At 39.3% G+C, this 24,007-nt stretch overlaps 1 protein-coding gene across 12 annotated transcripts in view; it reads right to left on the bottom strand.

Moving 5' to 3' along the window:
• LCOR (ligand dependent nuclear receptor corepressor) overlaps positions 1–24,007 on the bottom strand; it is a 109,555-nt gene that overhangs the window by 47,796 nt on the left and 37,752 nt on the right. For all 12 annotated transcript variants that reach the window (XM_070752895.1, XM_070752894.1, XM_070752885.1 and 9 more), the window contains 3 exons: positions 18,037–18,169; positions 13,180–13,467; positions 2,411–2,504 (listed from right to left, as the gene is read on the bottom strand). In XM_070752895.1, coding sequence (XP_070608996.1) covers positions 2,411–2,504; positions 13,180–13,417 — 332 coding nt within the window. In that variant the 5' untranslated portion in view covers positions 13,418–13,467; positions 18,037–18,169. The remainder of the gene's footprint in view (positions 1–2,410; positions 2,505–13,179; positions 13,468–18,036; positions 18,170–24,007) is intronic.

Genomic DNA, 24,007 nt, shown 5'->3' with positions numbered 1-24,007 from the left:
TGGCATTAAACTTAACAGTACAAACATAAACATAGACAAACAGTACTGTTTGACAACACTTAATGCCAACTTCTTTACATAAGACACAGCAAAATATGCTGATCTTTTGAAGATGAACTTCAATTTTCCATGAGGTATGTATCGTTAAAAATTTCAGAAATTTGTGCTAAATTGTTCAGAAAATGAACGGATATAGTCAGATATTCCTCTTTAAGAAACTTCAGGATTTTAGGAGCCTAGAGATCACATGGCTATATAAAGAATCCATATAATGAGTGATTTAAATACTTCATTTTGCAATTAAAATCAGTGGCTGCAAACAATGCTATTTTATGTAGAAGTCCAACTAATTGTAACAACATATTTACATGGCTAAACTAAGCCTGAAGAAAATATTTTTATGTAGTCTATCCTTACTCTTATATCTATTATAGCCATTATAGTCATGCCATTCTGAACCTACAGGACACTACAAGCTTTTTCAAGAGAAGTCTTTCCCAGTATAGAGTTAGAATAGTATAGTAAGTGATTTTATTCAGTATTTTATTTTAAAAACATCCCCAATACAAGCAATTACAAATCTGCCTTGACCTTATGAATCGTAAGAAACTAGTGCAATGACAGTACTACGTTTTAATAATGGTTTATTTCTCCTGTTTGCGTATATCTTTAACAAATTTTGTACAATTCTTCACCCACTAGTTTGGTTTGGAACCCTTGTCCAAACAATGTGTTCATTAATATTAAGCATTCTTGATTGGTTTGTGTTAAATTACTTAAACAATGAGCTATTAACATTTCAGTCTATTAAAAATGAGGCCTAGCTCAGTTATTCAACCTCATGCGGTCTGTTATAGGAGTCTGCAGAGCTTTTAGAGGCTTAATAACCCAAACTGACAACCATCACAACATTTGTAGATAGCTGCTAAGGATCAAAGGCCTAACCTTCATCTCAGACTCAAAAGAATTGTAGAGTTGAAAGGGACTACAAGGATCACTTCTCTTCAGTGTGCAGTAAACGCAATTAAACCTCATATGACAGGCAATTTAAACTCACTGACATGTTTCCTCTCAACAAGTTTTTCAATGGCAGATAAACTAAGTTATTTATTGTCTTTGTACCCAGGACAATGTATTATGATGAGTGGTTACTACATTCTGCTTTCAGTCTACATCACTGTTTTCCACATGAAAACTTTGTAGTAGTCATATTAATTGTGAAAAGCAGAATCCACTACTTCAAAGATGATTGTAGGAAACCTATCTGAAGATCTTCCAAAAATTGCAGCAGGCCTTCTATGCACAGTTCATATAATGCTCAAAAAAATAAAGGGAACACTCAAATAACACATCCTAGATCTGAATGAATGAATGAAATATTCTCATTGAATACTTCATTCTGTACAAAGTTGAATGTGCACAAAAGCGTGTGAAATTGATTGTCAATCAATGTTGCTTCCTAAGTGAACAGTTTGATTTCACAGAAGTTTGATTTACTTGGAGTTATATTGTGTTGTTTAAGTGTTCCCTTTATTTTTTTGAGCAGTGTATATAGGCATAATAGTATATCTCTACAAATGATCTATACAGAAAGTTCTTACCTTAAAACTACAATTAGGACCAGAATTTCTGTTGGTAAGTAAGGCAATTGTTAAATGAGTAATGCCAGATTTTACAATCTAAAAAGGCCATGGTTGTTAACCGGCATTGCAGTTGTTAAGTAAATCACATGGCTCTTAAGGGAATCACACAGCTGTTATATTAATCTGGCTTCTGTTATTGATTTTGCTTGTTAGAAGCTATCTGGGAAGGTCACAAATGGTGATCATGTGACCTTATGACAATACAATCATTGCTAAGCACCTGAATTTTGGTCACATGACTGGGGGATGCTGCAACAGTCATAAGTGTGAGGATCAGCCATAAGTCTCCTTTTTCAGTGCCACTGTAACTTCAGTCATTTGGTGTAAGTTGAGGACTACTTGTATTTAGGAATGCTGTAGCTGCAATAATAATATAAACTTTATAGAGTTGCTATGATAATATAAATGTGCATAGGTTTTAAATGGAACCTAAGTAATTTGTACAGCTTCAAGTCAAAGTGCAGGTTCACACAACCAGTGCCTCACACAATTCTTGGTAGGTTTTTAAGCAAAATAATAAGTGCTTTTGCATCAAGTCTGTGGGTGTTAATCATTGGATTTAGACTTTAAAAGCTGAGAAACCCTGTGACTATATTCAACAGAAAGACTGATTATTTCCCTTGAATTCAGAGTTGAACATTGGAAATAAGAAACTTTCTAAATTAATTAATAATCCAAAAAGTTAAAAACTCAACCTATCAAACAGTTGACTTCAATTATACCCTCAAACATTACATGTGAGCAAAAATATTAATAATTTCTCTTACCCATTCCCAGGAGTAGCAGAGCAGCCAGGTGAATGGCTCAAAGAGGCGTTGCCTGCACAAGGACTTTTCTTAGTGGACAGATCAAGCACTCCGTCTGCAACAATATGAGTGCAATTTGAGTATGGGAAAGAATAGGAAAACCAAACACATATTTGAATATGTATTAAGATTGAAATTTGTTAATCTAGGTTCAAATCAATGTCTCTTCCTGAACTTCGCATTACAGTATCTTAGCACACGAATAAGTATTTTTATTTATATTATTTATAAGATATTTTTAAGTTTAGCAACAACAAAAAATCGCAAAGCAAAATCTTCCAATATTTTTGCTAGCAAAGATAAAAATATTTTCAATTAGTATAAATATTTCTAGCCAAAAATGTTAATTGTGCAAGGTCTACATCAGCAGGCTATATCCTAGAAAGATATGGAAAATGTTTTGAGATTTTAGACATGGAGACTGGCTAAACGTTTCTTCCCCATATGATTTTCAATTTAAATTACTTAGAAGCATAGAATCTTAGGTGTAAAAAGAATCTTGGAGAAGTTCTAGTCTGACTTGCCAAGGACAGAAATCCTTGAACCATCTTAGACAGATTGCTAAGTGATGGAGCACCAATACTGCTTGTTCCATTACATAACTCTCAGTCAGGAAATTACTGCTTATCTCTGTAAAGTTTCATTTATTGGTTTCTGTCCTCCCCTTGGGCAGTATAGAGAATTTTTTTTTTCCGTGTGACAGCCCTACAAATATAGAAATACTGCTGTTGTCTACTCTTCATCTTTTTTTGAATTCAAGCTAAATATAGTAAATTATTTTGTCTATTTTTATGATTTAGCCTTCAAACCGTTCACCAGCAGGTTGCTCTTTCCGGTTTCTCAGCATTTTTTCTTTTTTGTGGCAACCAAAACTGAGAACAATATTCCAAAATAGTCTGATGAAGCATAGAGCAGAACTATCACTTTCTGCAATTTTGGAATTGAATTCAAACAGCCCAAGACTGAATTCATTCTTAGTAGCTGCAGCAGTTTATATTTAATGTGGCTCTTCTCATAGGTACAACTGCTGAGCCAGATACCATTTATATTGTATCTTTATATTCTGCATTTTCTATCTAAATTCAGAACACTGCCTTTCTTACAACTGAGCTGCATTTTGTTGGTTCAATGTTCTAGTCCAGTGACGACAAACCTATGGCACAGGTGCCACATGGAACCGTATCTATAGGTACACAAGCCATTGCCCTAGCTCAGCTCCAACATGCATGTGCATGTCGGCCAGTTGATTTTTGGCCCACATGGAGGCTATGGAAGAGCATTTTTGGCTTTCAGAGGGCATCTGGGGGAATGGGGGAAGGGTATTTTTGCCCTCTCCAGGCTCCAGGGAAGCCTCTAGAGCAGTGATGGCGAACCTGTGGCACCTGTAGCACTCGGAGCCATATCTGCTGGCACACAAGCTATTGCCCTAGCTGAGCTCCAACGTGCATGTGTGTGCCGGCCAGCTGATTTTTGGCCACACAGTGGCTCTGGGAGGGCATTTTTGGCTTCCAGAGAGCCTCCAGGGGGATGGGGGAGGGCATTTTACCCTCCCCCGGGTCCAGGGAAACCTTTGGAACCTGGGGAGGGTGAAATACAAGCCTACTAGGCCCACCAGAAGTTGGGAAACAGGCCATTTCCGGCCTCCAGAGGGACTCCGGGTGGCAGGAGAAGCTGTTTTCACCCTCCCCAGGCATTGAATTATGGATGTGGGCACTCGTGGATTCTTCTCAACTGACTCAGGGCGGCTCACTATAAAATAAATACAAATATATGTGAGAAATCTAATATTAAAGATACTAAAATTCTAAAACCCCATTATTCCTAAAAAACACAATCACCCGCATTCACTCAACTGGATTTAATCATTCATAACATCGGCCGGAGTTGATTCTTAACATCTTCTTTTAAATAACGTATAAATAGATTGAAGGGCACTTGATCCATGACAGAACCCTGAAGTACCTTATTGCATTCTTTACTCCACTTAGATATGCATCAATTAAAAGCCACACATTGGGTACAGCTGGTCAGTCACAAATTCATTTAGTACTGGGACCACCCATCCCATATTGTTCTGTTTTATTAAGAGGGTGGGGCTCTGATTAAGTTCACTGAATGTCCTACTGAAGTCTAGATACATTATATCCATAGCATTCCCTTGATCTGTGAGCCGCCCTGAGTCTACGGAGAGGGGCGGCATACAAATTTAATAAATGAATGAATGAATGAATGAATGAATAATCAATAAATAAATAAATGGATATACTGTAGTCATTTTGTTGAAAGAAAGAAAATATAGCCTTTGTTTAATGAAATTATGGTTATAGAAATCAAATTGCTCCTTAATAAATACTTGCAAATCCCCTGCTTGATACTTTGTTAAGAATAATAACTTTTAGGAAATGTATAACTTGGTTAAAAGAAAACCCTATTACAAACAACTCTAAAGAAGCAATAAAAGGAAAATAATAATTGTCTGAGTAATTAATCTCTACATCCAGTCAAAATGCACACTTCTATTACTGTAGTTATAAATGTCCACATCTAAGATTATGTTTGCAAGTTTTTCTTTGTGAAATAGAGTAAAAATTCAAGCTTTTCATTTTCTAACCAATTCACATCAAAATTGTTGCTATGCGAAGTGACATCCACACTATCTTTAGCACACTAATGAAGAAGCTTATTGTAGATCTTTTCTTACATAGCTAAGTAACACTCACAAACTTTTGTACTGTCAATGTGTTCTGATTTAATAATTATTCAAACAATTGGTAGTTAAAAGAAACTCACATCACCTTAGCAATAAATATTTTGTCTCTGACATCTGCAAATGGGGTGGGTGACTTCTAAGTAGGTAATGACTTTTCAAAACCTCATTACGTGTAGGGATTTCATTCCAGCCTATCCATAGATAGCAAAATAATGGATAACAAAAGCTTGAAAAACAATCTCTGTGCATGCACAAAAGCCCATCCTTAATTTTGTGCATGTGAAAAACACACAAAAATACTCAAAAACAGAACCACACATCAGACTTAAAGGCACACAAAATATTTTTAGTGAATAATGAAGGGGTTTTTTTTACCATTCACATAACTGCAGGAACTGAAACAATGGATAATGAGGTTCAATTATTATAAATATATAATTTGTTAATTTCACCAGATGGTCAATTAAAATCTTGAATTTCTCCAACAAGGAAGAGCAAAGCACATTGCTCTTAACATTCTTTTTTATCACTTATCACTTTTCCTGGATCAGGCACCCTACTTATAGTCACTCATGTTCTTCTCACTACACAGCTGTATTCTTCTAATGTGCTCTACACTGAGCTGCCATTCAAGTCTACCTGGAAGATTCAGCTATTACAATATGCAGCAGCCTAAGCAATTAAGGGAGCAGTAAACTTTGCCTGTAAAACACCATTAAAACAGGAGCTAAGAGGGCTACCAGTTGCTTGCCTTCTTGGTTTCTATTTTAATGGTGTTCTACAGGCAAAGTTTACTGCTCCCTTAATTGTCTGGACATATTGCAATAATTCAATCCTCCAGGTAGATTAGAAGGGCAGCCTAGTCCAATTCAAAGTCCTGTCTATCACTTTTAGAGCCCTATGTGCTCAGGATCTCAATATTTTTATGGCTTAGTTTCTTCAGACAGAATAGGCCTGACCACTAAGCACTTATAGGAAAAGTATAGGGGGGGCCCCACACTCCTGATATGGTATTTCTCTCAGACCAACTGAGTAATGATCTGAATTTAAGGGGCTTAAATACCTTGCCTTTGTCATGGTCAGATCATTTTCTGCTACAGCTTGATTTTAAGGCTTCAGTCCTCCCCCGCAGGGAGGGGGACCCAATTAGGTGGTTCCGCCCCAGATGTCTGATGGACCCGGAGGGCTTTCAGAGGGTGCTTGGGGTTTTACACAATTCAGCAGAGTCCCTTGTTGCGGCCTGGCATATGGCTGCGGCAGGGGCTCTAGACCGAATTGCACCTTTGAGACCTCTCTGTGGCAGTAGACCCTGGAGATCTCCTTGGTTTACTGAGGAACTCTGGTTGATGAAGTTCCAGAAGAGAGGTCTAGAGAAGCGTTGGAAGAAAAGGAAATCTGAATCTAACTTGAACACTTGTAAGAGTTCATATTGAGACTTATAAAGTGGCACTCAATACAACAAGATGCACGTATCATGTCACCTTGATTGCATCTCGGAATCACGCCTAGCCTCACTGTTAAGGGTGACTCGCTCCCTCCTTAATTGGTGTGTGTGTGTGATTGTTGATGAACCCTTGCAGTGCTGAGGATTTAAATAAGTTTTTCGCAAATAAAATCGCCCAGATCCGGATAGACCTTGACTCCAACTGGAATGCGGTGTCAGCTGACAACGAGTCAGTTGAGGAGACAGGGGCTCACCTTAGTCCTGTTGTGTGGGAGGAGTTTGACCTGGTAATGCCTGATGAAGTAGACAAGACAATGGGAGCTGTGAGCTCTGCCACCTGTTTTTTGGTTTCGGCCAGCAGGGAGGTGACACAAAGCTGGGCCCAGGAGATTGTCAACGCTTCTTTGAGGGAGGGGTCCTTTCCAGCTTCCTGCAAGGAGGCAGTTGTGCGCCCACTTCTCAAAAAGCCTTCCCTGGACCCAGCTGTACTTAACAACTATTGTCCCATCTCCAACCTTCCCTTTATAGGAAAGGTTGTTGAGAAGGTAGTGTCACTCCAGCTCCAATAGTCCTTGGATGAAGCAGTCAGGGCTTTCAGAGGGTGCTTGGGGTTTTACCAAGCGTGTTGTAGCCCAGCTACAACACGAAAATTGCCTTGGCCACACTGACGGATAATCTCTAGTGGGCCCAGGATAGGGGTTTATCCTCTATCCTAGTGCTTCTTGACCACTCAGCAGCGTTTGATACCATCGACTATGGTATCCTTCTGCACCAGCTTGAGGATTTAGGAGTGGGAGGCACTGTTTTCCAGTGGTTTACCTTCTACCTTTCCAGTCGGTCGCAGTTGGTGTTAGCAGGGGGTCAGAAGTCGACTCCTAGATCCCTCCCTTGTGGGGTTCCTCAGGAGTTGGTCGTCTCCCCCCCGCTGTTTAATATCTACATGAAACCGCTGGCTGAAATCATCCAAGGGTACGGGGTGAGTTACCATCAGTATGCTAACAATACTGAGCTATATATTTCCATCCCGTGTCTACTCAGTGAAGCAGTGGAAGTAATGTGCCAGTGTCTCTAGTCTGTTTGGGTTTGGATGGGTGTTAACAGGCTCAACCCAGACAAGACAGAGTGGCTATGGGTTCCGCCTCCTAAAGACACCTCCAAATCCTACATAGCATCAGACAAGATTACTTACGGGACCGCCTCCTGCCCCATGAACCTCAGCGACCAGTCAGGTCCCACAGAGTCGGCTTTCTCCAGATCCCATCAACTAGACAATGTCGCCTGGCAGGGCCTAGGGGAAGAGCCTTCTATGCTGGGGCTTGAGCCCTCTGGAACCAGCTCCCCCCAGAGATTTGCACCGCCCCACCTTCCTAGCCTTCCGCACGAGTTTGAAGACTCATTTGTGCCATCAGGCTTCAGGCCATTAGATACTAGCCCCTCGCCAATGAATTAAATGTATGTTTATTTGTTTGAATGGGAGTGATTGGTTTTTAACGAACTTGGGTTTTACATTCGTTAGTTTTAAATTTAATTGGATTTAGGATTTTTAAATTCTTTTACATCTTGTAAGCTGCCCCGAGCTTCAGAGAGGGGCGGCGTATAAATCCAATAAATAAATAAGTATGTGGAGGATTCCATCATTGCAGGAGGGCTTTGGAACACTGTATCACCAGATTTACTGCCATCCATGCCTTGCAACATTTTCAGATAGCTATAAAAATGCAGTTCTTCAGGAAAGCATTTGGGAATGTGTATGACCAAACTATTTCCAAACTGGAAACTGGGTCACATCAGATTAATTAAAAAGTAAATTCATACAATTTACAAGTTTACTATATTTCTACTGTAAGTTACTCAGTTTCTGAGAATTGGGTGGATATACTGTAAACTGTAACACAAACACAAAATCCGCTTCTCTCTCCCTCCGCCTAAACTCAGCCTAAAAACTGAAGCTATTCATTATGTTCCTCTTCTAAAATTCAATGCACGTTCACTTGCATCTTGCTCACAATCTAACCCAATACTCAGGAAATAAAACCTATCTTTATCAGTCTTCACAGTGTAGGATTATAATGCTTATTCTTCACATGTCACCCTTGCTGTTTCTCCTTCCTGGTGTTGTATCCAGCCAATTATAGAAATAGTATTCCGTAACTAGACTAGGAGTAGGAAACCATAAGTAGGAAACCTCTTATGAAATTGCAAGCAAGGGTTTTCTCGATCTAAACATTCTGAAAGAACATTGCTTCAACTACCTTGCCCCTTTTGCCCAAAGTCAAAATAGAGGATGAGATTTTTGTCGGCTTTCTTGTTTTCATTAGCATACATGCTTACAAGATTATGTCTTGAAGGAATGATATTGAACCACAGTCTCTGACATGCAGACTGTCATAGGACTCAATCTCTGATCCTTCTTTAATATCAGTGTGAGACCTATGGAAGAGATCAAGGTGCCTAGAGGCTGGAGGTCCGGATGGGGAAGAACAAATTCAATAAGACCAAGCAACTGTGGCAATGGTGAAATCTAATTTTTTTTGCCACCAGCAAAAAACCTCTGACAGCAACAAACAAACAAACAAACAAAGCCAAAGAAGTTCTTAAAGACCTCTGATAGCAAAAAGGAGCCTGGGGGAATGACACAAACAAGTGAACTTCCAGTTGGGCTGTAGGGCTGTTTTTGCTGTACCCAGACTTCAGGAGACTTTCCTGGCCTGGGGAGATGTCTCATGTCCAGCTCACCAGAGCAACAAACAAACTAACAAACTAAAATAAATAAATAAAGCCGCCCTGAGTCCCACGGGATTGGGCAGCATAGAAGCATAGAAACATAGAAGACTGACGGCAGAAAAAGACCTCATGGTCCATCTAGTCTGCCCTTATACTATTTCCTGTATTTTATCTTACAATGGATATATGTTTATCCCAGGCATGTTTAAATTCAGTTACTGTGGATTTACCAACCACGTCTGCTGGAAGTTTGTTCCAAGATCTACTACTCTTTCAGTAAAATAATATTTTCTCATGTTGCCTTTGATCTTTCCCCCAACTAACTTCAGATTGTGTCCCCTTGTTCTTGTGTTCACTTTCCTATTAAAAACACTTCCCTCCTGAACCTTATTTAACCCTTTAACGTATTTAAATGTTTCGAGCATAGAAAACAAATAACACAAAAAACAAAAAAACCTTATCTTGCCTTGTGACAAAGAAAAAAGGCAAGGATAAATATAAAAATGCTACAAGATGCAAAGCTAAGAAGTGGATTTGGATTTCCAAATTGGGAGTTATATTATGATGCTGCAGTACTGACATGGATAAGAGAATGGATTTCGTTAAGAAACAAACGATTTTTGGTTTTGGAGGGACATGATTTACAGATAGGATGGCATGCATTTTTATAGTATGAAAGAAATAAAATACACAGCTATTTCCAGAAACATTGTATAGGGAACGTTTTGTTTAGAGTGTGAGAAAAGATAAAAGAAAAACACTAGTTGAAAATATCATGCTGGTTATCAATAATAGAAACACTAAAGTAGCCGAATAGACTTAATTGGGGACATATTCCATGATACAAAGATAATCTAACAGATAAGGGGGAATTGAAATCTACTCAAAGATTGGAAAAACAAGGATTAAAGATGGACTTGTGGATAGAAAAAATATTGAAATAACATATAGAATTGCAACCAAAGATATTCCTGTTGGGTATATTACCAGAGAAATTTATGAAAGCAAGTACATATTTAATTATTCATATAATTACAAAAGCTAGAATTGTATTTATGCAAAAATGGAAAGCAACAAAAGCCCCTTCTGAAAGGGAGGAAATTTAAAAAATATTGGATTGTACAGAAATGAATAGACTGACAATGAAAATTAAAGATAAGGAATACTCTGAATACTATAAAGTATGGGGAAAACTTTATGATTGGTTAACAGAAAATAGAAAGTTGAAGGTGGTAGATCCAGGTGACAAAATTGGGTAGTTGGAGAGGCAGCATTAAGATAGTTGTTAATATACCTAGGAAAATATAAGATATATGCATAGATATGGATATTGGGGAGGCAATGAATTTAGGGACATAGGTTACCTGTCTGTTAACTATAAGATGGAATGTGACTAGACACGCCCAGGGAAGGTTTAAGAGGAAAAAAAGGAAGGAGAGTAGAGAAGGAAAGAAGAAGGGAAGGGGAAGGAAATAAAGTGGGAGAGAAGAAAGAAACTACAGGGAGGAGTGGGAAATAGAGGGAGGGGAGTGATATGATATAAAGGGGAAAACAGGCGGGTAATAAAAATATAAAAGGTGCAAATCAGTATATTGGTTCACGTTTTATTGAATAGAAATGTATAACTGTATTTTGTTATGAATTAAGATATGTATATGGATGTATTGTGGAGAAAAACAATAAAAACTTTATTTAAAAAAAAAAATTCTAAACGTCTTAAAATATCTAAATGTCTATATTTGATAATGTCACCATGCATTGGATTCCACTGATTAAATAATGTCATCATAGGATACAGGAAGTGAGCCTTTTCTGTTGCAGTGCATACCATCTGGAATAGCATCTACCCAGGGGATCTATGATCATAAGATATGTCTCTTCAAAACTGTTTCACTGTGAAGAGGTGTTATGAATTTGGGCACCATACAAATTTCATCAATAAACAAACAAATAAAAAATTGTTTACATACTCAATTTGTCATAAAAATGAAGCTTTACCTTTAAAAGGATTATAGGCAAAGCTACAGACAAATATTGATCGGGGCCAGCTATTGCATAAATACAACTAGCTACCATGAAGAAGGATAAGGACTGAAAAAAAATCATTATTTCTAATGTTCAGCAGAGGTTCTGGTATCTTGAAATGTGATTTCATCTCTGACATTACATAGATCTTTAATGCTTTCAATATTGAATATGAAAAGACAGGAACAGATTTCCCAATATAGCCATCTCACTCATAGACTTGGGGGAAGAGAACAGAATTTAAGATTTCATGTACAATGGATCAATCTGCTGGCGCATACGTTTCCCAAATCTCACAATCATAATTCATTCTTCCACTCATTTAACAATACAGTGGTACCTCAAGATACGAACCCCTTGTCTTACGAACAACTCGTGATACGAACCTGGGGTTCAGAAAAATTTTGCCTCTTCTTACGAACTTTTTTCGAGTTACAAACCGGCGTTCGGGAGGCTGCTGGGAAGCCCCCCGGCTGTTTTAAAAGGTGACAGCCGGGCTTCCCAGAAGCCTCCCGAACGCCGGTTCGTAACTCGAAAAAAGTTCGTAAGAAGAGGCAAAATTTTTCTGAACCCCGGGTTCGGTTCGGGAGGTTGCTGGGAAGCCCCCCAGCCCGGCTGTGACCTTTTAAAACAGCCGCGCAGCTTCCCAGCTGTCACTCAACGCCGAACGTGGAAGTTCGGGTTTGGCATTCGGCTTCGGGAGACAGCTGGGAAGCCGCGTGGCTGTTTTAAAAAGTCACAGCCGGGCTGGGGGGCTTCCCAGCACCCCCCCGAACCCCGAACTTTTGCCGAACTTCCGGGTTCGGGGTGGTGCTGGGAAGCCCCCCAGCCCAGCTGTGACCTTTTAAAACAGCCGTGCGGCTTCCCAGCTGTCTCCGAACGCCGAATGCGGAAGTTCGGGTTTGGCGTTCGGCTTCGGGAGACAGCTGGGAAGCCGCGCGGCTGTTTTAAAAGGTGACAGCCGGGCTGGGGGGCTTCCCAGCACCCCCCCGAACCCCGAACTTTTGCCGAACTTCCGGGTGGTGCTGGGAAGCCGCCCAGCCCGGCTGTGACCTTTTAAAACAGCCGCGCGGCTTCCCAGCTGTCACTCAATGCCGAACGTGGAAGTTCGGGTTTGGCATTCGGCTTCGGGAGACAGCTGGGAAGCCGCGCGGCTGTTTTAAAAAGTCACAGCCGGGCTGGGGGACTTCCCAGCACCCCCCCGAACCCCGAACTTTTGCCGAACTTCCGGGTTCGGGGTGGTGCTGGGAAGCCCCCCAGCCCGGCTGTGACCTTTTAAAACAGCCGCGCGGCTTCCCAGCTGTCTCCGAACGCCGAATGCGGAAGTTCGGGTTTGGCGTTCGGCTTCGGGAGACAGCTGGGAAGCCGCACGGCTGTTTTAAAAGGTGACAGCCGGGTTGGGGGGCTTCCCAGCAACCTCCTGAACCCTGAACCCGGAAGTTCGGCGGAAGTTCGGCGTTCGGAGGCTGTTGGGAAGCCCCGCCGCCCGGCTGTCACCTTTTAAAACAGCCTGAGGGCTTCTCGTCGGCCTCCCGAACGCCGAACCCGGAAGTTCGGGTTTGGCGTTTGGCAGGTCGCTGAGAAGCCCCCAGGCTGTTTTAAAAGGTGACAGCCGGGCGGCAGCGGGTTTTTTGCGGGGGGGTTTTTGGTTGCACGGATTAATTGACTTTACATTGTTTCCTATGGGAAACAATGTTTCGTCTTACGAACCTTTCGTCTTACGAACCTCCCCCTGGAACCAATTAAGTTCGTAAGACGAGGTATGACTGTATATGATTCCCATATGTAACTACTTGCCAAGAACAAGACAGAAATTGGCATGCATACCTTGTTCACTAGGGTCCAACTGTGACTTTCTGACAGTGAGGTCCAAGGGTGAGTCCTGGTCAGCCATGAGAAGTTTGCTGAGCACGGGATTTTGAGCTCTTGCACCTGCAGTGGATGAGGCAACCGGAGATGCTTTCAGCAGGCTTTGGTTCTTTGTGCTATTGGGCGAACTGGAGTCCTGAGTAGAGCTAGTTTTTGAGGTATATTCAGCAGCAAATTGTCGGATCATCCGCTGCATGATCTCGCGGGCCACTAAGGGAATGTTGGGGTCTGAGACCCTGGGACTATCTAAAAGACATAAAATTTGAAATAGTAATACTTAGAAAAAATGTAAAATCTGAATTATACATTCATAATCTATACCCAAATATTTTTAGATTCATGGTCAATGATTTTTAAATGCCAGCTCAAAACTGACATATTTTTATTGTTTATTTGATCCAGAACTGCCTGATATCCATTGATTGTAAGTTGCTCATAGAATAAAAACAAACAACAATATGCAATCCAGATAAAAAACAATGAATGACACCGCAAAGCTGGCCAACCTTGCAAAGGGTTCAAAAACCCCTGAAATGACAACAGAGTAAGAAGCACTTGGATCTGAGGAAGAATCTCACAAGGTCAGATTGAAAGAAAGAAAGAAAGAAAGAAAGAAAGAAAGAAAGAAAGAAAGAAAGAAAGAAAGAAAGAAAGAAAGAAGAGAGAGAGAGAGAGAGAAAGAGAGAGAGAAAGAGAGAGAGAAAGAAAGAAAGAAAGAAAGAAAGAAAGAAAGAAAGAAAGAAAGAGAAAGAAAGAAGGCACATTTCTGGGACTCCAATAGATCAGTGACCTTTTCGTTGCCACATGCTGAAAGTGCACACGCATACACACTCATAATGCAATGCGCATGCAACTCCTCATGCGCCCTGCCTGTGTGCACACCTCCTGTATTCGACACTCCTGCATGTGTGTGTGTGACACACTTCCACGTTCCCCCATATGCACTCACCCCAAGCATGAGTATGTGACCCCTACCACCCCATGCATGTGCACACAACACCCACACATTGCACCCTGGGCCCTGCACAAGCACATCTCCTGCATGTGCTCCACTCCCTGCGCATGTGCAGCAGACCCCAAACCAACAGGCCAGTGGGGGTGCACATGCATGAACAGTGAAGCTGAGCTGGGGCGACATCTAGTGTTCCTGCAGAGAGTGTGCCACTTGCGGCATAGGTGCCATAGGTTTGCCGTCACGGCAATAAATGATATTATTTAATCAAAAGGGCCTGGAAACTTCTACACATCGTGAGACAATTTCTCAAATATATGACAATGTAAAGGATTTAACTGTAACTTTGGAATACAAGTCTAATACCAATCTTCTTATGATGGTTTAAACACTACCCTCTCAGCACACTTGAAACAAGGTAAAGGTTTAACTACTTTAATTACCACTAATTCAACAAAAATGATAGGGAAAATATATAAATTACTTATCGCTCATAAAAATATAGAGTTGACTTTAAAAGATACTATGATAAGATGGTGCAGAAATATTGGCAAGGAAATAGATATAGACACATGGGAGAAAGTGTGGATTAATAATTGGAAAATGACTAAATCAGTTTCCCTAAAAGAAAATCAAATCAAAATGTTTTATAGATGGCATCTCCCACCAAATAGGATAGCAAAAATGTTTCCCAAAACATCCCCAATATGCTGGAAATGTAAGAAGGATATAGGAACTTATTATCATCAATGGTGGACATGTGGTAAAGCAAAAATATATTGGAAGATGATTGAAAAAATATTAAAAGAAATAGGTGTCACAAATCAGACCTACAAGAAAGAAATTTTTTATTTAATTATACACATATTAACTGCGGCTAGAATAATATATGCGCAAAATTGGAAAGGGGAGGAAATCCCCAAGGAAGAAGAGGTCATAGCTAAAATATTAGATTGCGCTGAAATGGATATGATGACAAGAAGATTAAACGATCAAGAGGATACTAAATTTTATGAAACATGGAACAATGTTTATAAATGGATAGATAAGAAAAAATAAGATATATCTTTAGTTGTTGTTTTTTTGTATTAGTTTTTACCTAGGTGATAATAATATTAATATTAGTTTAAAAGGACTTTTTGACGATTATGATATAGTAGTGTATGTATAAGTATAAGCAACATACCAAGATCTTCGATGTATAATAGTTGAATTTAGTTTTACTGTTTGGATTGAAGGTTTGACACTATTTTACTATAGTAATTAGGATTATATTAAAGGTATTTTTTGGTAATTATGTTATACTAACCCTACCTAACACTCACATTAAGATTTGTAAAACTTTAACTCAAATTTATTAACTTTTTTTTTCTATAATAGTTAACATATATTTAATTATGTATTCTTTTTCTATATTTGAATGTATACTTTCATAAGAAGCGGGGGAAATACACCCCCACTTTATGTTTATTGTTTGTATGTATTTGTTTGTTTTTATGAAAAATAATAAAAAAATTGATAAAAAAAAAGAAAAAAAGAAACAAGGTAAAGGTTTCCCTGTCCAGTCATGTCCAACTCTCAAGAGGGCAAATTTGGAGCATTTTCTTCATGGATATTATCAAGGTTGAGAATTCTTTGATTAAAAGAGACTTGATAGACATCCCAGAGAAGAAATATTTTATTTTATGAGGATAAGCTGGAGGGAGTGACTTAAATTTAATGAGTTAATTGGATTTAAAATTAATTTTTACAAGTCTGATATATGTAATTGAAAGAAAGGTCTGATTAGAGTTTTGTGCTCATAAATTGGGTTTGAAAATAGAAAAAAAAATCACATTCACTTAATGACTGCCATAAAAAATGACATAAAATTGGGTGATTTACAAAGCGCCTCGACCTATGACCATCATGATATATGATAGAAACTTTGGTCTCCATTATACTTGTAAGTCAAGGACTATCGTATTTTTCGGAGTATAAGAGGCACCTTTTCTCTTCCTAAAAGAAGTTGATAATTTAGGTGTGTCTTATACTCTGAATGTAGCTTTTTTTCAGCCCTAACTAGCTGTTAAGGATCTTCCTAGCTCTTACCTTGCAGGCTCCTTCATTGTTTCTCTCTGTGGAGAATGTTTTCCACGCACTAAGTCTTTACAGGGTTTTCCCCCCCATTTCTCTAACTTGCTCCGAATAAGTTTCTTTCCAGCCCTAACCAGGTGCTAACAATGTTCCCAGCTCTTACCGGCTTGCAAGCTCTTTCATTGTTACTCTCTGTGAAGAATGTTTTCCAAGCCCTAAATCTTTGCAGAGTTTTTTCCACTGCTCTACTTGCTCTGAATATTTCTTTCCAGGTGCTAATTATGTACCTAGCTCTTACTGGCTTGCAAGCTCTTTCATGGTTACTCTCTCCAAATAAAGCTTTTTTAAAAGACCTAACCAGGGGATAAAATAATGTGCTGAAGATGACCAGACTAAGGACGCTAGCCAGATGAATACCTGGTAAGCAGAATCTTTTCCCTATTTTCCTCCCCAAAAACTAAGGTGCGTCTTATACTCTAGTGCATCTTATACTCTGAAAAATATGGTGCTTGTAATCCTACAAATTATTTTTGGTTCTTAACAACATTTGAGAGTATCATTCATTAATGCTGCTACCTGATAGACAAGTTTACATCACAATTTTGCCAAATCGATCATTTATCAATCCCATTATTTTCAGTATTTTGTTGTTTACTGTTTTTATATATATATTTATGAATTTCAACTCTGTACAACAAAGTTACAGTTAAATAAACAAACATGAAAAGATATACATGATAAAAACACAGCAACAAAAACAGCAACAAAAACAGGTTTCACCGTATCCTGTTAAAGGCTTGAATATACTACTAGGAGTTTATCAGAAAACAAGAAAGATGGCTCTTAAAAATAGTATATATTTCAACCTTTCACATTATAATAAGCAGAATTTGAAAATAAGAGTAATCCTTGGTAACTAATGGCAATTGTGACTGGAAACTGGCTCACTAAACAAAACAGTCATAAGGTGCACTGTCATGTGACTGTGCCAATTTATGATGGTGGCTGCAGCAGTTCTAGTTGCTGTCGTTAGACAATCCTAACGAGGCAGTCGCAGAATCCTGTGGTCATAACATTGCCATTTGGAACCTCCTGACAGTTTCCCCATTGACTATGCTTGTTGGAAGCCCTCAGTAAAGGTTGCACATGGCAGTCATCTGAAAGTGGGATGCTGTAAAGTTGTACTTACAAGCCGTTTACTGAAAATACAAATCACAATCATGTGACCATGAGAATGCTGCAACAGCTTTAACTATGAGGACCCATAAGTCCTCTTCATTCAGTGCTGTTGTAACTCTGATTGGTCACTGTATGAGTGGACATTAACCAAGAATTACTTTGCTTGTTTTTTCAGAAAACAAAGCAGGTGAAACATTTTGGTATGCAAAATAGGAGATATTAAATAAATAAATAAATGGAGGGAGGGAGGGAGGGAGGGAGGGAGGGAGGGAGGAAGGAAGGAAGGAAGGAAGGAAGGAAGGAAGGAAGGAAGGAAGGAAGGAAGGAAGGAAGGAAGGAAGGAAGGAAGGAAGGAAGGCTTGGAAGATCGCAGAATGTGCAGGTCAATGAAATATGCTACATTGGGTCATTAGTGCAGAAAGGTGAGGAAAGAAAGAGGCAAAAGGGAAGAAACTGAAAAACATGGGGACAAGGGAGACTACTGAGATAGCACTGGCAATTTATAAGCAGAGGAGAGGAGGCAAATATTTACTATTGCAAAATAAATATTAAAAATTAATAAATTGGACCAATATATTAAATATTTCTTTTTTTTTATTAAGTCCAACCTTTTCGATAAAAGACTTCATGGAGGAATTCTTCTGCTTGCCTCTCAAACCAAGTGATCTTTGTTTGCTCTTGTTTAAGCAGAGCGTGATGCCCAACTTCCAATGTTGGATCATCCAGACTGATGAAATGTTCCTGTGAAAACATTTAACAAAAGAATAAAAACAAAATACCATTTCTCATTGTTAAATTTAATAAAACAATTGCAATACTATTCACATAGTCAAGCATTTATTATGCAAGAATACATACCAGTTTCACAGTTTGATTGTGTTACTGTGTTACTTACTACACAACTTCTATCAACTTACTAATTTCTAGATGAAGGTGTTCTAAAACTATCTCTAAAATCGAGGATGGGCAACCTGTGACACTAAGGCAGAATGCAGACCAGATCATAACATCATTTATTCTATTCCATTCCATTTCCATCCTATCGGTGTTCTTGAACAAGACCACAATTGAGCCCACATGTTAAGGAACTTTTACCCCATTTTATGATCTTTCTTGCCACAGTTAAGTCATATGATTACCATTTGGGACCTTCTGAAAACCAAAGTCACTGATTGTTAAGTAAATCTGGCTTCCCCGTTGACTTTGCTTCTCAAAAGGTTCCAAAAGGTGATCACATGACCCTGCAACCATTATAAATATGAGCCAGTTGTTAAGTGTCTGAATTTGGATCACGTGACCATGGGGGGGCGCTATGATCGTCATAAAAGTGAAAAATACTATAACTACACTACACTGTAACACAGAGAGCTGGTTTGGCATAGGGATTAAGATGCTGACATAGAAATCAGGAGACTGTGAATTTACGCATGAAACCAACTGGATGTCTTTGGGCAAGACACTTTCAACTTAATCCATTTTACAGGATTATTGTGTGGAAATACAGGTGGAGGAAAGAGTATAATGTAGGTTTGCTACCTTGAGTTATTTATAAAGTAATAAAGATGGAATAAAAATCTAATAAATAAAATAATGCAATGCCAGTTAAGATACCGTACAGGAGAGTGGTAGTATACATAGTTCCCTCTAAGCTGAGCAGTGAGCAATCGCTCACTTAAAAATCATCATCAACTCAGAGTTTTCCAAACCTGCCCAGAAGCCGAGAGGGAAATTTTATTATTATTTCTGTGTCGCCCAGTCCCAAAGGGACTGTCACTCAGACACTAAACTTTTCCGCCCACCCCAAAAAAAAATTAGAGAGAACACTGGTTCATCTTCACTGATAAATCTCCATTTATTTAAACTTACAGTTTTGCTTCAATAAATTATTTTGACTTTTTTCCCTTCTTCTTCCAACCTCTGATATCAAGATACAGGTTAGAGATGCACAATTTCCATTGTTTGGAAGTCTCTCCAGTAATTGTACCACATGTAAGTGGCCACACTGCAACAGTGAACTATTCTGATTAGTTTTCATTTTATTTTTAAATAATTTGCTGCCATCCAAAATTCCAAAGCTACTGTAGATTTGTATTTTTTCTTGTATATTTGTTTTTCTTTCTTAAACAATAAAAAATTGAGGCAGCTCTTTTTTAATCTAGGGATAGGAAGATCTTAAAAATAATATTTCTTGTGATGAAGACTTTGCTGTGATCAAAGCAGCCTGATAAATCATAGAATCATAGGGTTGTACAGGATCTGGGTGGTCCACCCCCTACTTGTCCAAGGCATGAGTCCTAATTCTATCTCAGACAAATGGTTGTTCAATCTTTTCTTGAAAACCCGTGTAGATGGACTACCTCTAACTCCAGGAGGCAACTGTTCCCAGCTTAACAGTCCTTAATGTCAGGAAATTTCTTAGTTCCAGATAATTTCCCACTAATTGCTTCTTGTCCTAAAGAGAGGTACCTCCTCCTATTTCTAAACAACTGAATTAAAGTACTACTTTGACTTTAAAAAGCTGCTTGGTTTTCACAAGATGGTACCAAAAAAATGGGGAGGGGAGTTTAGCGGAGTGTGAAATGGCATTGCAGTCTGCACTGGACATCCTCTCAGGCTGCACTTCTTGTAATCATGATCTAGAGAAAACAAAATAACCTAGGGAAACTTCAAGAAGTACTATGTTAATATTACATGCTTATCATGCATGTTAATGTCCTGATACCTTCAGTCAAGGTTGAAATTACTCATTAGTCCAGATTCTATTGCAACTGTGGAAAAATTATCTGAAAATCCAACCTAAGTGCACAACGAGATTCATTTCTAATTTACATTTTGTTGTGATTCAGCCTGAGGCTGCTCAGGGACCACCTGCGTCTCTGCTGGATCCAGGCCCGGAGGAGGAGGACAGTGAACAGGAGGGGGAGGACCAGGCAGACGGGGGAGAGGAAAGTCAGGAAGAGGATGAGGGGGAGCAGCCTGAGAGCCCTGGGGGGGCCTCTCCCCAGCCAGTAGCCTGGCCTCATTGGATGAGGAAGCACAGGCTATAATTGACATGAGACAGCGACGTGCAGCTCAGAGACGGACCAATTAGAAAGGTATTGGCATCACTGAATTGGCAACAGCTGGGTTTGGGTGTGGTTCTCCTCAGCAGGGTTTAAAAGGCAGGCAAGCCCTTTCAGCCATGTGGAGCATTATCAACTGGAAGTTCTGTGAACCTGCTTTGCTTCTCGGCGTCTCTGATCTTGGCTTGTGGCCTAGAAGACTGGAAGACTTGGGGGAGGCGTATGTTTGTTATCTCCAGCGTTGTTTTTGACAGCAAGAATCCTGTTTTACTTCATGGCCTTCGTGAAACATCTTTGAAGTTTCAGCGTGTTCCTGTTTGTAAGGACATTTTCTGTTACCTGTGTTTGCTTTGAATTCTATAAACTGCCTTTGATTTTTACCAGTGTGTCTGGCTTCTCTTTTTGGGTTGGTGTTTGCCTCTGAAGGGACCCAGACAGAACACATTTGAATTTAAGAAAATATTTTAGTTAAATTTATTGCAGCTTTCTATCTACAGAATGTCTAGCAATGGACAGAACGTTTGAAAAGGCCAATTTGTGCAGCTGACAAACTATGGCCTGTAGCCATAGTTAATGCCTAATTTTCAAGGAAGAACAAAAAGAATGGGGATGGCCTAGAAACCAAGAGACTATGAGTTTCAGTCCCATTTTAGGAATGAAAGATAGCTGAGTTTTTGGGGGGCAATGTGCTCTTTCAGCTCAACCTACTTCAAAGGGTTGTTGTGGGGAAAATAGGAGGAGGAAATAATGTTATGAAAGTTTGCTCCGATGAGTTATTTATAAAATAAAGGCGGGATAAAAAAATCAAATGATTAAATAAATTAAGTTAGATTTAAGATATTGCAAATGATAAATCTGCTCCTTTAAAGAAATGACCACATCTAACATACCCTTTCTCTTCATTAATCAGCAGTAAATTAATCTATTAAAATTACAAAATATAAATATTTACTGAAGACCGAGACAAAACAAATGAAATATAATGTAATGATTCAACTTAATTCAAAGATATCATTCATCACATTACATTTCTGAATTTTACAAGAGAAGTATCAAAGGTACAAAAACTACTGTACAGATCATATAAAATGCAGAGGACTATTAAGTGCCTGGAAGATTAATAATGAATAGTGTTGGGAATCCAATTTAAAGAAAATCAACAATGCTAAAACAGGCAGGGATTTATAAATGTATTAAATACTAGGGTTAGATACACAAAAAAGTGTGCCAGAGAGAAAGATGGATAAATAAAGATTTTTTGGGACATCTTAAGAAGCTTGCCTAGATCATTCGAATATGAGCAATTATAGTAGCCTGTAAACTGCAAACAGTCTGGTCCCACAGAGTTGGCCTTCTCCAGTTCCCATCAGCTAGGCAATGTCGCCTGGCAGCGCCTAGGGGTAAAGCCTTCTCTGTGGCAGCCCTGGGCCTTTGGAATCAACTCCCCCCTGAGATTCGTATCCCTCTGGCCTTTCGTAAGTCTTTGAAAACTCATCTCTGTCGGCAGATTTAGGGCCGTTGTGCATGGGTACTCTGCTCCGGCCATGACCATAAATAGAATGAATGTGAATGGTTGTTTTTTATAATTGTGGGTTTAGATAAAATTTAGATTGTTTTAATTAATGGATTTCTTATTTATTGTTCCTGCTGTAAGCCCCCCCCCCCCCGGTCTGTGGAGAAGGGCAGCATTGAAATCAAATCAAGCAAGCAATAAGAAGCATATCATTCTGACCCATTTCAAAGTAGAATACAGGGTTGCAATTCTTTTGTCAGCTTGACAGATCATTGTCTGAAAAACCAACAGAAAGAACATGGTTCTTCTGCTGTTTTTTACCTCTAAATGCATTTTCATACCAGATTTGGGGATACAGAATAGAATAACAGAGATAGACAGGACCTTGGAGGTCTTCTAGTTCAACCCCCTGCTTAGGCAGGAAACCCTACACCACTTCAAACAAATGGTTATCCAATATCTTCTTTAAAATATCTAGTATTGGAGTATTCACAACTTCTGGAGGCAAGTTCAATTAAATTCAATTCAGTTTATTAGATTTGTATGCCGCCCCTCTCTGAAGACTCGGAGTTGTTTCACTGATTAATTGTTCTATCAGGAAATATCTCCTTAGTTCTAGGTTGCTTCTCTCCTTGATTAGTTTCCACCCATTGCTTCTTGTCCTGCCCTCAGGTGCTTTGGAGAATAGCTTGATTCCCTTTTCTTGTGGCAATCCCTGAGGTATTGGAACACTGCTATCATGTCACTCCTAGTCCTTTTTTTCATTAAGCTAGACATACCCCAGTTCCTGCAACCGTTTTTCATGTTTTAGCCTCCAATCCCCTAATCATCTTTTTTGCTCTTCCCTGCACTCTTTCTAGAGTGTCCACATCTTTTTTACATCATGGCAACCACACCTGGATGCAGTATTCCAAGTGTAGCCTTACCAAAGCATTAAAAGTGATATTAACACTTAATGTGGTTTTGATTCTATCCTTCTTTTTATGCAGCCTAGAACTGTGTTAATTTTTTTGGCAGATGCTGCACATTGCTGGTTCATATTTAAATGGTTGTCAACTAGGATACGAAGATCTCTCCCTCAGTTACTACTATAGAACGAGGTACGACATATACTCTAACTGTGTATTTTGGTTTTCTTGCCTAAATGCAGAAACTTACTTTTTTCACCATTGATTTCATTTTGTTAGATAGCACCCATGTTCAAATCTGCCAAGATCCTTCTGTATCTTAAGCCTATCTTCCAGATAGGCGTTGGCTATTCCTGCGAGCTTGGTGCTGTTTGTAAATGTGATGAGTTCCCCATCTGTCCCCTCATCCAAAACATTGATGAAGATGTTGAAGAGTACTGGGCCTAAAACAGAGCTTTGGGGCACCCCACTGCATACTTACCTCCATGTAGATGCAGCTCCATTGAGAACTACATATTGAGTGTGGTTGGTCAACCAGTTATGAATCCATCTGGTGGTGTTTCTGTCTAATCTATATTTTTCTATTTTATCTAGTAGTAGGTTATGGTCTACTTTATCAAATGTCTTACTGAAGTCAATGTAAATTATATCAATAGTATTCCTGTTGTGGTTCACTCGAGTCCTGCACAAATAATCATGGACTTAGAGGAAGAAGAGACTGTGGAGGGGTGAGGCAGGCGTCCTGTATTCCTGACACCTGAGAGTGACGGTAAAAGTAATGAGGGGTGAAGGTCAGAACAACAGCCAGGGTCTGCTGCACTTCCTGTCAGGAATGAATCAGCACTCTCTGTCAGGAATGCATCAACACTTCCTGTCTTAAGTGACTCGGGAAGAGGAGTAACTTCTTCTGGCTGCCAGAGTGTGAAGGGCATCTAAGAGGCTTGAATGGTGGCTAGGATAAGAGTCACTCATGAGTAGTACTGCTGGGTAATAGGTCACACCCTCAGAGTATTTAGGAATGAGTAAAGCCACACCCCAGTACAGAGAACAATGGATTATTCTGGCTTCTAGTTTCATGATCATTGTCTTGCATTTG

This window comes from Erythrolamprus reginae, chromosome 5, assembly GCF_031021105.1.
Source record: "Erythrolamprus reginae isolate rEryReg1 chromosome 5, rEryReg1.hap1, whole genome shotgun sequence".
Classification (NCBI taxonomy): Eukaryota; Metazoa; Chordata; class Lepidosauria; order Squamata; family Dipsadidae; genus Erythrolamprus; species Erythrolamprus reginae.
This window is presented reverse-complemented; position numbering and strand designations above follow the sequence as displayed.